General features: G+C 62.6%; 2 protein-coding genes and 1 long non-coding RNA gene across 8 annotated transcripts in view; 2 read left to right on the top strand and 1 right to left on the bottom strand.

Moving 5' to 3' along the window:
* METAP1D (methionyl aminopeptidase type 1D, mitochondrial) overlaps positions 1-2,910 on the top strand; it is a 94,825-nt gene extending 91,915 nt beyond the window's left edge. For all 5 annotated transcript variants that reach the window (XM_077319718.1, XM_077319721.1, XM_077319720.1 and 2 more), the window contains 3 exons: positions 1,289-1,336; positions 2,121-2,199; positions 2,335-2,910. In XM_077319718.1, coding sequence (XP_077175833.1) covers positions 1,289-1,336; positions 2,121-2,199; positions 2,335-2,413 — 206 coding nt within the window. In that variant the 3' untranslated portion in view covers positions 2,414-2,910. The remainder of the gene's footprint in view (positions 1-1,288; positions 1,337-2,120; positions 2,200-2,334) is intronic.
* LOC143829224 (uncharacterized) overlaps positions 1-15,375 on the bottom strand; it is a 93,828-nt gene that overhangs the window by 77,655 nt on the left and 798 nt on the right. The window contains exon 1 of one of the 2 annotated variants that reach the window (XR_013228033.1): positions 5,479-5,885. The exons of the other annotated variant lie outside the window; for it this stretch is intronic. This is a non-coding gene — a long non-coding RNA (uncharacterized LOC143829224). Of the gene's footprint in view, positions 1-5,478; positions 5,886-15,375 lie in introns of those variants that run through there. 2 annotated transcript variants of the gene reach the window in all.
* Positions 7,484-10,989, top strand: DLX1 (distal-less homeobox 1). Its single transcript, XM_077319723.1, has 3 exons — positions 7,484-8,279; positions 8,902-9,101; positions 10,309-10,989. The coding sequence occupies exons 1-3, from the start codon at positions 7,721-7,723 to the stop codon at positions 10,564-10,566; spliced, it is 1,017 nt and encodes a 338-aa protein (XP_077175838.1). The 5' UTR covers positions 7,484-7,720; the 3' UTR covers positions 10,567-10,989.

Raw genomic sequence — 15,375 nt, 5'->3', positions numbered from 1 at the left:
GCAGTTTGGTTTGGCTACAGCAAGATCCCGTTCTGGCCATACCAGAGAGCAGGGCTCTCCTCCTTGGCTCCTTCTGTTTAGGGCAGAGGGGAACGGGGACCGCTGCCAGAGCAGGGATTGTGTTTTTTTTGCCAGGAGGGGGCATCATCTAGGCATGGAATCGGAGCCACTGTGGGTGGGCAGGTAGTTGTGAATTTCCTGCATTGGTCAAGGAGGGTTGGCCTAGATGGCCCTGGAGTTCCCCTCCAGCTCTATGATTCTAGCTTCTTCATGGATGTGGATTGGGACAGTAGGTGGCCTTCCGCTTCCAGCAGTTTTGTGACCTGCCACATTCTCCGAATGTCTCGGGAGATCCTTGTCTTGCATCCCTGTCTTCTGGAGTTAGCTCCCATGGGGAGGGGGCTCCAGTTCTCCCTCCGCTTGCCGATGCCTCCAAGATCTCTCCCCACTGGCGTTTGCGGGGGGTGGGGGTGGCTCTTGCTCTGTTAACTGTTGTGGCGATCCAAGGAAGGGCACATGAGGCTTAATTGCTGGATTATTACTGCCAGTAGCCGGAGAAAACCGGAAGTGCCCAGTTTCTTGTAAGGCTGAAGGATACTCATCTTATTGGTCTAGAGATTCCCCCTCAATTTAGAACTGGAGAGCACTGCCCTCCAAGAAGAAATAGTAAAATAACTGTTTATGATTATCTTAGTTAATAATTTTAAAAGTGTCCATTGCACGGCTCAGAGCTCTTAAGGAAAGTCTTAAAATAAGGAGCAAGCTTAAGCAGGGCTATGCAGAAGGGGGTCCCGAGTTATCCCGTGGTTCTTACTCCAAGAGAAAAGGTGGCGTTCAGCTGCAAGTGGACTAAGTGCCACGTATCCCCAGTTGGCACAGCGGCCCCCCAGGAATGACCCCCATTCTTGCCACGGAACCTATTTGACATGCGAGGCTCTCTAACTTGGGACGCACGCGGGGCTCCTTTCGTTTTGGGGAAAGGAGATTTCGTTTGCAGCAACATCCTTTCGTTCCAGCCCTTCCTTCAGTCGCTTTTTGCATGTCCCGAAACATTGGATGATTTTTTTTCTTAATTGTTTTTTTTTTTTTTTTGTTAAATGATGCAATGACGGATGGAATTGGTGGGAGATGGGAGGGTGTCTTCCCCTTCCTCTAGTCGGCCACAAAAAAAGCCCCGGTGCAGGGCAGCTTGGAGATGCGCTTTCCCGGGTGGCCGGAGCCGATGTTCTGGTCTGTCCTGAATGCCGGAGACGCTAATCTCCTCCTCCTTGTCTGTTTGATTCCGCAGCAAATGAGAGCCCGTTGCTGATGGCCCAGGGCATGGCATTCACTATTGGTAAGTCCACGAAGAGAAGGCTTGGCTGCAGCTGGGGGGCTCGGGTTTTGTTGCGGGGGGGGGAGGTCCCTGTGGGGGGGGGGGTCTCCTGGCCCGCTGCAACCTAAGCCTGAGGTTGGGCAGTGGGGGGTGGGCTGCTTCCCAAGAAGTGAGCAAGACCACCAGGCCCTGCGATAGGTTTTCAAAGCACTCCTTCCCGGTTGCTCTTGGAACACAACAGCCTTTGGGGGTAGGCCGCTCCGGTGCAAGGGAAGAAATTATGGACTTGTCACTGTCTTTCCTCCCCCCCTCTGAAGGGGGGGTCGATAAAGGTGGTTTGGAGGAGGGTTCAGCAGCTGGAGGGGGGTTGTGGTTGCACTCTCCTTCCCTTCGGGTCGCTACGCTTTTGGAGCCGCCCCTCCCTTGCCCAAGCCGCATGCCAATCATGGAGCTCTGCTGGGGGGGGCAGGGGGGGGAACTGTGTTCCCTGCTCGGGCGGGCCTAAATGGCGCGGCAATTAGAGGGAAATCAGGAAATTGTTGTTTTGCTGATTTTAATGAACATTTGAAAGCCCGCTCTTTCCCCCCCAAAAAAACAAAAATCTCCCCCCCCCCTCCGCGGCAGTTTCAGGCTGGCTCGGATCCGTGGGGATGGCAATTAGCGCCCGAGGCATCAGCCCTTCCGCTCGCTTTAAAAGGCCCTGCCAGGCAGGCGAGGGCGAGCCCGGACGCCGCCGCTGCCGCCACGGCTCGGCTCGGCTCCGTTGCTGGGCGTCCCAGCCCCCTTTGCTTTGTGCCCCTTCCAGAGCCCGTCGTCATGGAGGGGTCGGCCGCCATCCGAGTCCTGCCCGACGGCTGGACCGCTGTGTCCGCGGACAGCAAAAGGTGCGTGTGGGGGCCCGCGAGAGTCCCCAACAGGCGCCCGGGCCTGGGCCACGGGAGGGAAGGGAAGGGAAGGGCGGCTGGCGGGGGAGGGAGGCGGCGGGCGGGGCCTGCCTGATTGCCTCCTGTCCCTTCCAGATCGGCCCAGTTCGAGCACACCGTCGTCGTGACTTCCAGCGGAGTTGAAATCCTGACCCGACGGCCGGAAGAGCCTTAGAAGCGTGGGCGGACCGGGGGGGGGGCATTCCGCTGGTTGCGCGCTATCCTGGAAGGAAGGCAGGTGTGCAACGGGAAGGGTGTCGTCGAGGGTCAGAGGATCCCCGGAGGGGCCTCTCCGACACGGACCCCCCATCGTGGAACCCGGCGCTTCGGCTCCTCTTCTGTCTGCTGCTCGGCCAACGAGGGCGCTTGTTGTCTTTATACAAGAGGGACACGCACCCCCCCCCCCCCGCATGATGCGACCTGCCCGAGGTCGCCAAGTGTGCGCCCGCTGTGGGCTACAGGCCCCCGGGGGAGGGCAGAACCGGGACCCGAAGGAGCCCAGAGGGGCCAAGCGCGCCAGCCTCCGGATCGCCCAGGCACAGCCTCGCCTCCCGCCTCCGCCTTCCCCGGCCGCTCCTCGCCTTCGTGCGCCCTCCTTCGCCCCGGCCCCGTCCCGGCGCGCTTTGTCAATCTGTACCTGTAACTTAGTGGCAAGAAGGGACGTCTCGCCAAGCAGGTGTGTCCGCGGCCTTCTTGCCCCAGACCCAGGGGGAGGGGGGGAGGGGGCGTCCCCGGCTGCGCTTCAAAGGCAGGCCCAGCTACATCGTGGTCCCCGCCGTCAGGCAGAGACCGAGGCTCCGCAATCAGGGCTGCCTAATCACGCGGCTCGGTAGAGCCCGCCCGCCCAGGGAAGGCCCCGAGGGCTGGCTTCCGGGACGCGGGGGGGGGGGGGGGGCAGACAGGGCTTGGGGTTCCCTCCAGGGCGGAGGAGGCCGGCCCCACGAGCCCCTCCCAGCCTGGGGGACTGAGACAGAGACCTGCCCGGCCTCGAGCTCTTGGGGCCGCGGCACTTGTGAGGCAGGCAGGCTGAAGACCCCTGGAACAGGAGAGGCAACGGGGGGGGGGTCGCCGATCGCCCCCTCCCTCCACGGTGCCTGCGACACCACATGGAGGCCTGGCCCCGTCCAGCCTCTGCCGGGGTCTCGCCCGGGTTCCTGACGGCCGGAGGAATGACCAAGAAGACCCTGTTGGTCCATGGACTGGGGTGAAGGGGGAGGGGGGATCCTTGATTCATAAAAGGCCCCTGAAAGGCGCTTTTGAGGAACCCGATCGCTGCCCGGGAGACCCAGGAGGACGTGGGGCGGAAACCAATTTGGGATTGGGCCCAGGTGAAATCTGCGACGGGTCCTGCCCTCAGGCCGCCCAAGCCCATTGAAGGCTCGCGCAGGATCGCCCCGTTGAGTCTGGCAGCCGGTGCCCACCTCCCAAGTGCGCGCCCTCGACTAGCTCCCCTCGTCTGCACGCGCGGCCGCAGCCCTCCCTGCTCCTGGAACAGCCAACTCTGTCGCAGCGGAGTCCTGCACTGATTCCCCCACCCCAGTACAAAAATGACGCCGGGGTTCGTTTGCCCAGGTCAGCTCGGAAGGGAGTCAAGAGTAGCTGAAGATGTGCCCCAAACAGAGGGTGCCCGGACTCAAGTCCCGGCAACTGGGCTGCGTTCCAGGCCGCGATCCTCAAGGCCTCCTCCCGCACAGGTTGGCTAGTGCACTTTCGAGGTGCCTTACCAGCTGGGTTTTCCGGAGCCAAACGGAAAGATCAGCCTCTACAGTGAATTGGAAGTGCCTTAGCCAAGGCGTGCGTGCGGAAGGAGGAAATCTTTTGCACGCAACCGGATTTCCCTCCTGTTTACCGCAACTGGGAGCGCGGAGACTTCTGCCGTCGGGCTGCTCCGACTCGGCGACGAGTCCTGAAAGTTCTCCCACGCGCTCCTTGCCCGCGTCCAGCTGCAGTTCGCTCCCCACCCGGGCCGCTCCGGCCTTCCACGCCGCTTCGATTTCCCCTGGGAGTCTCGGATTGGGCCAGCATCGCTCTTTTGCCCCCCCCCCAACAGGTTTCTTATTGTTGTTGTTTCCTCCCCAAGGTTAATTTTATTAGGCCTGCAGGATTGTACCAACTGCTGCGGTAACAAGCTGTTTGCGCAGCAATTAGACCGAGGCGGTGGCATTTATGGTACACATCTATAATGCTCATTACAAAGGTGATTGCAGAAAGGTTGGGGGGGGAGGTCTGAAAGAGAAAGGGAAGACGCCTCGGCGAGGGCTCGGCTTATGCCTGTTTGGGAGGCTGGCAGGGAGGAGGGCCTCCCCCTTTCCTCCTCCCCCCCCCGTCCCCCAAGTTTGCTTGCCCTGCTGGGAGTTCCTAGCGGACAAAGTTTGCAAAATTCTCCCTGAAATGTCCCCTTCTCCACTGCTCCCCATGCCCCACAAGCATGGCCTCCTCGTGAGCAGGTGGCCCCATAAAAGTCCTTTGGCATCCGGAAGGGAGCAAGGCCCGACCCCGCGGACAGGCGTTTCCCTTCTCCTTTTCCACCCGAATCTCGAGTCGGAATTCGACCCCCCTTCGTCTCACTCAGCAACCCGCCTGGCTGCCTTCTTGCGTCTCGACTGTTTTTAGGGCCGCAATCCTAAAAACACCCCCAAAGGCCCCTGCTTCCTAGGAAGCTGCCACAGATGTACAGGAGGACTGAAGCGAAGTCAGCTTAAGCAGACTGCGGATCGCCAGTTGCAGCAGATTGACGCTTCCCGGCCGAAGTGTGGGGGCGAAATCACCTGAAAAGCTTCCCCGGCCTCGCCTTGCGCCTGCGTGCGCCTCTCTTTGCAGTCCCACCGCTAGGACTTTTGGGGGCGGAGTACGAGGGGGGAATGGAACGGGACGGAACAACTGCCCCCGTGTAAACTTGCCCGCTTCGTTTACCTGGCACGCCACCGGACGCTGCACGGAACATTTCCTTCCGACTCCCACTAGAAATCATTCCGGATTAGCAATACATGCCCGCGGCCCTGGGGGATCCGGAGCCAACAGGGCTCCTTTTCTGCGGTCCGAGAAGCGCCTCTCTGCCTTCCAGATGTTGGCTGGGCTTAAACTTTCTCCCCCCTCCTGGACCATGTAGACTAGAGACTTCACACAATTGGTACATTTAGGGGGGGGGGAGGGCAGATCGTCGACGGGGCCAGCAGCCGATTCTCCCTGCGAAGCGCCTCTTCCCAAGCACCAAACCCGCTCTCGGCGACGGTCACTTACGCGCTCCGGGCTCCGTTGCCACCTCGGCCGGGAGGGGGCGGGGAAACGTGCCTCCTTCGGTGCGCAGCTGGATCTAGGACGGGACGGGCGCGCCCTTCCGCTCCAGGGATGACGGGCCGGGACGGCGGGAAGGAAGGGGGGGGTTGTCATCCCTCTCTGCCGACTTGAGGCCTCCCGGGAGAGTTTGGGGCTTGGGGAGGGGCCGTTCCGGGGAGCCGTCCGAGTCTCCCTCCCTGGGCCAGCGAACTGCTCTCCGGCGCCTGAAGCGAGCGAGGCAGGCAGAGGCAAAGGGAGACGGGCGAGCGGGGCGGGGGAAGCTCCCCGCGAATCTCCGCCGCGCCACCCGGCAGGCAATTTGGGGGGGGGGAGAGATGTGCATGTCGTCTTGGCGCTCTCCCCGGGCCGAATCGGGCGCGCGATTGCAGGGTCCGGGCTCTACGCGCGCCCTCGACTAAGCGAGGTGGAAGCGAGGGAAGGCGGGGGGGGGGGGAAGGGAGGGGCCGGGGGAGAAGGAGTTCAGCTCAGGCCAGAGCGGGGAGGGTCTTGGTTTTTTTTATTTGGTGGGGGGGGGGAGAAAAAGAATCTCCCCCCCTCCCGGCCGGCTGTTTAAACCCGGCAAAGGCGGCGAGCGCCGCTATTAGCGTTAAATACATGGCTAATTATGCGTATGAAAATTAAACATCAGTGTTATGCTAATAGGGCCGCCTTCAGCTGTGGATCCGAGCACTTGAGACCAGCATTTAATCAAATGAATCGGTAACTAATACAGCTGCACGTGTGAACTTTGCGCAAGATCAGCCGTCCTCCCCCCCCCCCGCCCGCCCCCGTCTCACGCACAGAGAGCCTGAAATGGTGGGGGGAGGAAGGAGCCGCGCTTCCTAATTATTAGACGCCAAAAGTCACTCGGGCTTCCGCCCAGAAATCCTAGCCGCGGCTCGCCCCTTGGCTTTGACTAGGGCAACCCCCCCCCCCCCGGGATCAGGCCAAGAGGTCCCTTCAGAGACCCCGGGGTGGGAGTGGGGCGTGCGCGCCTCTGCGGCTTGGTGGGGCTAGGAAACGCGCTGTGCTATGGAACTGCCCCTCCTCCGGGAGCGCGGGATCCTACACAAAGACGTCCAGGCTAAGGACCGGCCTCTCCGCCTAGGCCTGGTTTGCCCTGCAGGGCAGCGCCGTCGGTTCCGGCCGAGGATGCTGTTCCGACCCTCTGGGATCTCGACTGCGCCAGTGGTCAGGATGGGCCCCTAAGCCGGCGCAGGGGTCGGCTGAGCTCTTCCCTCCCTTCCAGACGCCGTTTGAGGGAACCGGGTTGGAGCGGCGAGAGGAGGGACAGCTCTCCCCGCCTCGTTTCGCTTCTTTCCAGGCCGGGCCCCCGAGGCAGCCCAGAAGCCCGTCTCGTCCTCGAACAAAGCGCCTCCTCCCGCTCGGGTCCCTCCTCCGCTCCCCGGAGAGAGGCAGGCCCGTCCGTCGGGATCAGCCCCCCCCCCAACACACACCCACGCCGCTGCCTGCGTAGGATCGCGCCCAGGGGAGTCTTTGTCTTCAGGCCGCGGCCCACTGGGGCGCGCTCGGACACACCCACGTCCAGCAGGCGCTCCGCGGAGCAGGGCCAGCCCCACGGCGGGCGCCGAGTGCCGTCACCGCCGCCAAGCGAGCGCTCTGCCTGGTTTCCTTCAGGTACCGGAGGGGGGCCGGGGCCAGAAGACTGCCTCGCCCCCTCCCCCGATCAGGGCCGAGCCGTCTCCGGTGGGGAGATGCTGGGACGGTGCGCCCTCCGTGCCCCGGCCGACGGCTAGCCTCCCTTCCCGGCAGGAGAGCCTGGGCTGGGGGTGGGCGGGCCAGGCCCCCTCCCAGAGTGACGGAGGACAGAGGGGTCCTCTCCCCCCTTGCTCTTCGCCACCCTGGGGACGGCCAGCCCCCCCCCCCGGGACTGCTGGGGTGGGGGACCCCGGAGCCCCGACGGCTCCCCGCGAGATCACCGGGGGGGGGTCCCTTCTGCGGGGCTTGTGACCTCCCCCCCCCCTGGGCCCGGGGCTGCTGCTGCTGCTTCTCCGCGGCGCCGGCTCAGTCCTCGGCGGCGGCAGCGGCGGCGTCTTCCGTCGCTCGGGTCCGGCGGGCGAGCCCCCGAAAAGCGTCTCCGGCCAATCGCGAGCGATTATACGAGGCGGCGGGCCAATCAGCTCGCCGGCCTCATGCATATTCATAGCTTTTGGCTGAGTCAAAGCTTTTAGGCGAGTTTGTGTAGATGTGCGAGCAGCGCGCGTGGACTTTTTCAAAGAGGCCAACTCCATTTTCTTATGAATGGGGAGTGAAAAGCCCCGGGCCGCTTAAATTGGGGGCCGCGCGCGGGAGAGCGGGCGAGAGGAGCGAGGCGGCACAGGGCCCCCTCCCCGGCCAGGCAGGCGGGCGGGCGGGCGGGCGAAGGAGCCGGGCGGGCGGGCGTCGGGGCGGCGGGGGCCCCGGGCCTGGGCGCGCGATGACCATGACGGCGATGCCGGAGAGCCTGAGCAGCCCGGTGTCGGGCAAGGCGGTCTTCATGGAGTTCGGGCCGCCCGGGCAGCAGATGCCGCCGTCGCCGCTGGCGCACGGCCACTACTCCATGCACTGCCTGCACTCGGCCGCCCACGCGCAGCCCCCCGACGCCGCCGCCTACAGCTCGCCCTCGTCCTTCTCGCGCCCGCTCGCCTACCCCTACGTGGGCTCCGTGGGCTCCGTCGGCGGCCACGCGGGCAACCCCTACATGGGCTCCGTGCAGGCCTACCCCAACAGCGCCGGCCTGGCCCAGAGCCGCCTCGACGAGGCAGGTACGTGCCCCACAACAGCCGAGCAGCGCAGCGCAGGGCGGGAGGGCCCCAGGGCGGGAGGGCGGCGGGGCGGCGGGGAGCCCCCCACCCCCAGGCGGGCCAGCATTGCCCCCCCCCCACTCCTCCTCCCCCGCAAGGAAAGGAAACGGAGCCCGCGGCCGCCACCACCCCGGGCGGGCGATTGGGCTGGAGCCGGAGCGGCCGGGCAGGCGAGATGCGGAGCGCCATCCCTCTCCTCTCCCTCTTCCTCTTCCTCTTCCTCTGCTCCCCTCCTTTCCTTTCCTCTCCCCTCCCCTCCCCCAGATGCGCGCCTATTAGGCTGGGCAATTATTTATTGCGTGGCTCGATAAACAATGTCTGCAATTAAGGGCAATTAAACCGAAAGTAGTGCCGCCGCCGCCGCCGCCGGTAAAAATAGCAGCCTCCCCCTCCTCTCCCCTCCCCTCCGGCGGGCGAAGGAGCTCCGGGACCGCCGGCTTGCCCAGCCTGGCCCGCGCCCCGGAGAGTGAGGCCGGCCGGCCGGGTCCAGGGGGGGGGGTTGGTTGGTTGGTGGGGGGAGCGTGGGGGAGCGAGCGGTCGGGCGCGTCGGCTAACCGTCGGGGCTTTGTGGTCTCCCCTGCAGGGCCGGAGTCGGAGAAGAGCACGGTGGTGGAAGGCGGCGAGGTGCGCTTCAACGGCAAGGGCAAGAAGATCCGCAAGCCGCGCACCATCTACTCCAGCCTGCAGCTTCAGGCGCTCAACCGGCGCTTCCAGCAGACCCAGTACTTGGCGCTGCCCGAGAGGGCCGAGCTGGCCGCCTCGCTCGGCCTCACCCAGACCCAGGTAGGGCGGCGGCGGGGGAGGGGAGCTGCTCTTGGGCCCGTGCCCCGAACTTCAGGGGGCCCCCAGGAAGGGGCGAGGGCTCCGGTGTCTTCCTCTCCCCCTCCTCCCACCCCATCGCCCGCCCTGTCTGGATTCCGCAAAGCCCTTAGACTCCCCCCCCCCCCGTTTCTGGAATTGCCTTCTGCCACCCCCAAGGCCCAGCCCCCCCCCTGGCCGGGTTGAAACGGGGGGGGGGGCTCAGCTTTCCCCTGGGACGGACCGGGAGGCTCCCTTGCCCTCTTTACTACCCAGGAGGCCCCTCTGGCATCGGTGGGCCTCGACTCACAAGGAAGGCCCGGCTTTTCTGGCTGCCCCACCGGGGCCTCCGCTGGTTTGGGGGGAGAAGAAGGGAAAGGCCCGCGGTGGGCCGGGAGGGGGGCTGGGGCGGCCCAGAGACTTCCCTTCCTTGCCTGGCACCAGGCCCACCGAGAGAGGAGAGAGCGAGGCACAAGCCATCATCTGCCCGCCTTCCGCGTCGAGGTCCGTCTCTCTGTGCAAAAGGTCCGCGTGGAGCCCTTTCAAAGGAAGCGCTGCCCGCGGCCCTGCAGCCCTCCCGTCCCGTCGACTGTGGGAGGCGGGTGGTCCCTGGACTGCCGCGGGCCCAAATTCGCCCTGGGTTGCGGGTTCGTCAAGCTGCGATTGGGAAGAGGCCTTCCCGACCCTCCCCGGGCCTCGCCTCGCCTGCCTGGGTGGGTGGACTCCACTGGCTCGGGTTTTGGTGTGTGTGGGGGGGGCGTCAAGCATGTGCCCTCACTGAGATGCCCTAGGGCCGCTCCCCAGAAGAAGACGTTTTTGATCCTGCTTCTCACTACCCGAAGGAGTCCCAAAACAGCCTCCAAACCCCGGTCCCTCCCTCCTCTCCCCACAACAAACACTTTGTGAGGCAGTTGAGCTCTGAGAGAACTGCTGTCCGCGAACAGCCTCAAGAGAACCCCCTTGGCTGCACGCGGAGGTGGAGCCGTTAGCGAATGCCCTCTCCGGGTGCTTTGGAAGTGCATTTTCCTGTTCTGGGGCCAAAGCGCAGGGAAAGGGCGGTAGGAAACCCGTGCGGAGTTGGTCCCCGCTGCGGGAGGTCTTGGGCGTCTCAGGCCAGGGTCCCTTTCTGTGAGGGGGTGGGCAGGCGTGCTTTGGGGCGGCTGCTGACGGCGGGTCTGGTGTCTCCGGGCAGGTGAAGATCTGGTTCCAGAACAAGCGCTCCAAGTTCAAGAAGCTGATGAAGCAAGGCGGCGCGGCGCTGGAGAGCGGCGCCCTGGCCAATGGCCGCTCGCTGCCGGCCACCTCTCCGCCGGGCCCTCCCGTCTGGAACACCAACTCGGCGTCGGCCAAGAGCTCGACGGGCGCGCCGGGCGCCTACATCCCCAGCTACACGTCGTGGTACCCGTCGGCGCACCAGGAGACGCTGCAGCAGCCGCCGCCGCTCATGTGACGGGCCGCTCGCTCGCTCGCTCGCTCGACCGACGGCGGATCGGGTCCCTCCCCGCCCTTTCCGTTGCTTTTGGTTCATTTTTAAGTTTTGGAATCGCAACCCGCATCGCTGCGTCAGCCGGCGGCGGCCCACACGGACCCGCACAACGAACGCGTAAAGACTCACACCCAACAGCCCTTCACAAACCCCCTCCGGCGCTTGGTTGGGGTGGAAACGGCGAGCCGGCGGGAGAGCGTCGCCCGGGCCCGGCCGGGGAAGCACAGATGCGATGCGGGCCGGTTCCCACCGCGGACAGCTGACGGAGCGGCCCCTCCACCGGCCGGACGACAGCCTGCCAGCGGCAGCCCTGCCCCAGCCGACCCGCGGCTGGCCGGGACGGGCAATCCGAGAACAAAACGAACACAAAAAAACGACGACGACGACGACAAAACAAAACAACTATTTGTACGAGCAACCAAACCGGTGTCCTCCCCCCGTCCCGTCCGTCTGTCTCTCCGTCTTGTCCTGATGAAATGTAGATTTCCAGCCCGGCCACCTCCCGCTGCCCCCGATCCCAAAACAGAGAGCCCCCCCCCCCGCCGTCTGTTTTGCCCCTCTCCCTTTTGGGTTGTCCCCGCTGCGTGTCTCCCGCGCTCCCTCGTGGCCCTCGCCCTCTGTTCATTCCCTGCCTTTTTGTCGAATTTCTTTTGTTCCCTTTTAACTTATTCTTATTTATTGACAAACGACCACTACGAGAGTGCTATTTTATTATTATTATTATTGTTATTATTATTATTTTGTATGAATAAACCTTAAGGGCAGATTTTGGTTCGGGGGACCTTGCGTTGCCTGCCGGGCGCAGGAGACGCTCCGATTTGGCTCCGGAGTGTCCCGAGCGGGTGAAATGGCTGGAGCCGAGGGCGTCACTGGGAGCGCTGGACCGGGCAGGACGGGTCTGTCTCTCGCTCAGCCGGTATTGGGGGATTTCTCGGGGCGGGGGGAGGAGGACGACCGGGGTGCCGCAAAGCCCCGCAAAGCAGAGTCGGGCCCAGCGGCCGAGCTGCGCCTGCCTTGGAGCGACGCCTCCTGGGTCTGTTCGGGCGGCCGATCCGGCATCCAGTCAGCTTTAACCCCGATTTGTTGAGCCCCCCTTCCCCCTCCCCCGAATGGCCAATGTGAAACTTCCCTGCGCGGATCCTCCCGCGCAGACTCTGGATCGCTGTACATAATTTCTGAACCAATAATCTTCTGTCAATACCTTGCACAAATTTTAGCTTTTTGGGGGGTGGGATTCGGAGGGAGCGGACTCTTCAGGCGTTTCCTTCTCCTCCCTTCCCCCGATCCTTTAAAACTTGCATTTTGTTTTTATTGGAGGGGGGGGGACACAATTGGTGAGAACCGCGATTTTTATTTGTGACAAAGGAAAAATCAAAAACAAAAACAAAAAAATCCTTCGCCAGCTCTGGAGAGACCCGCTGTCGTTTTCGTGTTCTATATGTCAAAAGTTTAGTTTTATATTGAGAATGTTAACTTATTGCTTTGTATCCTGGGAAAGAGAAGAAGAAAAACAAAACAAAACCAACAGGAACCGACCCCGCCCCTCCCCCTCCGTGCCCCGGAATATTTGTACAGACGTTATCGGCGTTTCTTTTGAGACAGTAAAATTATGGTTTGGACAAAAGCGCGTCGCCCTGCACGTGTCGTGATTCCGGCCGCGGCTTTGGGGCCACCGCGCCTGGGGAGGGAAGGGCGGCCGCTGGGCCTCGGGGAACGGGTTGGGCTCCGCCCAGGGACGCCTCCCCAGGCCCGGCCGCCTGGGCTCCCTCCTGGGGCTCTGGCCGGCCAGGCGGAGGAGGCGGCGGCGCCCGGGGCCCAGAAGGCTGGCCAAGGCCGCGCGGGAGGCTCGGGGGCTCGGGGCGACGGCACAAGGCCCGGGAGGGGTCAGGTCCGGGGGCGCCTCCGCTGGCCCAGCTCGAGGGACGAGGGGAGGCAGGGGGCGGCCGGGCCGGGCCGGGCCCCTGGGAGCGAGGGAGGGCGGCGGGCACGGAGGGCGCCGTTGTGTGCTGCCCGCCGGGAGGCCCGCGACTGCGCGACGGAGAGCAGGAGCGAAGCCGGCCGGACCCTTTGGCGTCTCTGCGCGAAGCCCACGCCCGGCCTCCGCCGCCCAGGCGGGCCCTTCCCCGGCGCCGCTTCCGCCACTCGCCCCGGCGCCGCTGCGGCAGCGGGAAGCGCGCCTCTGGCCCGGCCCGGCGAGAGGCCTCTTCAGCCGGCGAGAGGAGGCGAGGAAGGAACGGGGGGAGAGAGAAACAGCCGGAAAGAGGAGGGCAGAAAGAAGCCGCCAGAGAAAGGAAGGAAGAAAAGGGGGGGAAGCAGAAAACGAGAGAAGAGAACCAGAAAGAGAAGGAAAAAGAGGCCAACAAAGAGGAAGAGGGAAAGAAAGAGAAGGCGCAAGGAGAGAGAGAGAGAGAGAGAGAGAGAGAGAGACGGAAGCAAACAGAAAGAGAAAGGAAGGAAGGGCAGAAAGCAGAAACAAGCAGGAAGAGAAGGAAGGAAAGAGAAAGCGAAGCAAACAGGAAGGAAGGAAGGAAGCAAGGAGGCCAGGACCAGGGCGAGGCGTCTCTCTCTCCCTCTCCCTCCCGTGGCCGGGTCGTTGGCGCCCGGCTTCCCTCCTCCTCCTCCTCCTCTCTCCGGCGGTGCTGCTGCTGGGCCCGGGCTGGCGCGGCTCCTTCCTGGGCGGGTGGGCGGGGGGGGGGAGAGGGACGGGGGGGGTGTCTGGGCGGGGCGGGGGGATTTCCGGGAGGCCGCTCAGGGGAGGAAGCGCAGGATAAATTGTATCGATTTTTGTTTTGACACGCGCCCATTTTTCAATTCCGGGCGCGGAGTGATCAGATGACGCGGCCCTCGGGCTGAGGCGCAGGCCGGCCAGCGAGGAGGCTCCGGAGCGGCGAGGCCGTGGGAGAATCCCAGGCTCCCGGTCCCCAGGGGAGGCGAGGGATAGAACTGGCCCGCCGGGGATCGGGGAAAGGGGAAGGACATGCCCTGGATCCCGCGCGGAATCAGGGAGAAAAACCCTAACCGGATCGCGCATCCTCCGGTCTGAACGCAAAGATCCAATACTTCGGGAGCGATTCTACTTTTGTGGGGGGGGGGGGCACGGATTGGTCAAGCACAGACCTCTAGCCGGAAACGCTCTTAACAAAAAAAGGAAAGAACAAGTCTTGGCTTCTCCTAATTCAATCAGGTCTTGCTAACCCTTTCCAAATGGAGAAATTATTAGTTTTCTCCCAACGAAGGCGGGCTGCGAGTTAGCGCCTATTATCCGCCGCGCGTTTGCGCACGCTAATCTCGGCGCGGGCCTAATTAATTCTGCCTTGTTCCTGACAAGCGGTTCATCAAATCTGCGATGCGGAGATGCTCATAATGAGGATATTAATTAAACGCTGAATAATCCGGAGGGGCTTCTATTGAAACAATACCTCATTATAATGATTAAAAACTGATTTCGAATATTAGGGCTTCTCCGAACTATATTGTCACGCCGCAAACAACAGCCCGGACCGGATACACCTGCCAATAGCAAAATAATAAAAAAAGCAATTTAGGGATAGGTGTTTTTTGGTCTTGGGCGGGGGGGGGGATCCTTCCCCCTCATTTCCCAGTATTTCTGTAATAGCTTACACACAGCTTAATGATGATCAAAATGACTCTCTCTCTCTCTCTCTCGCTCTCGCTCTCGCTCTCTCCCCCTCCCCCCTTTCTAAAAAAGACCCCCAAAGTGCGCTTACAGCTGCAAAAATCCAAGAGGGTCAGCATCATTTCACTGTATTCTCTTCTTGATTACAAGCCGAGCCCATCAAACACAACATAATTACAGTAATTTCGGGTTTATTTATTCTAATGCAGTTTCCCCATCTCTCTGGTAATTATGAGCAATTTTTTCGCCCAGGGAATCTTTTTGCATTAACAAAAGAGATAACGCACTGAAAGCCAAATTTGCGGTGCATTGAGAACGGGGGAGAGAAGGGAGGCGCGCGGGCAGAGCGCGAGAGAGCGACGAAGAAAGGAAGAAAGGGGGAAAGTCGGCGCGAGCTGCCATCTCGCCCGCAATTCTCCCAGACTGGAGCTCTGTCAAATTGCTTGCAGGTGTATGGAGCCGGGCTGTCAAAAGGAAGGGCCTTCCAAATTAGCGAATGCACAATGTTGAAGTAATGAAGACAGACTTGGCGGAATTGCGCGACGAGGGATACCTCGTTAACGTGTCCTACCCCCCCCCCCTCCAAAAGAAGACTATAAAAGCGCCGGCTTAACCACCACCACCCCTCCCGTATAAAGAAACCCCTCCGAAATGGGGTCTCTGCGTCCCTCTCCCAGCAGTGTCCGGCAACCCCTCTGCTTTTGGAAGCAGGGGGAAGAGGAAGGACCCACCTAGATCTTCGCCATCTGTCTGCCCCCCCCCAAAGTCCAGGTTAAACGTATCCCCGTTTCTGCCTCAACCTTTCTTAAAAAGAGGATTTGTAACCCCCAAGCGGAGCATCCCCAAGGACAGGGGCTCCCAGCCCTGCACGGAGGCGCGCCTCGCAAATCCGGGTGGGGTGGGGTGGGATGGAGTGGAGTGGAGTGGAGTGGAGTAGCGGGGGGCACCGGGCTGGGGGGGGGGGGTCAGGAACCTATAATTTTTACCAGACCAAGATCTTTAAACCGGTCCAAATGATCAAAGCCAAGGTAATCAAAAGCCACGAAGCTCCCGCGTCCGCAGCTCTTTCACTTCCCAACTTCACATCCTGTCTCTGTCTCTCTCTCATTCCCCCACCCCGCGATTAAAAGCAGGTA

The sequence above is a fragment of the Paroedura picta genome, chromosome 2 (genome assembly GCF_049243985.1).
Source record: "Paroedura picta isolate Pp20150507F chromosome 2, Ppicta_v3.0, whole genome shotgun sequence".
In the NCBI taxonomy this organism is placed as follows: Eukaryota; Metazoa; Chordata; class Lepidosauria; order Squamata; family Gekkonidae; genus Paroedura; species Paroedura picta.
Note: the sequence above shows the minus strand (reverse complement) of the source record. Positions and strands in the feature narration are given on the sequence as shown.

Excerpts from the sequence above, each read along its gene's own strand:
- DLX1 (XM_077319723.1), top strand. The coding sequence starts at position 7,721 with ATGTGCGAGCAGCGCGCGTGGACTTTTTCAAAGAGGCCAACTCCATTT. Across the intron at positions 8,280-8,901 it reads GAGCCGCCTCGACGAGGCAG|GGCCGGAGTCGGAGAAGAGC; the intron begins GTACGTGCCCCA and ends TCTCCCCTGCAG. Across the intron at positions 9,102-10,308 it reads TCGGCCTCACCCAGACCCAG|GTGAAGATCTGGTTCCAGAA; the intron begins GTAGGGCGGCGG and ends GTCTCCGGGCAG.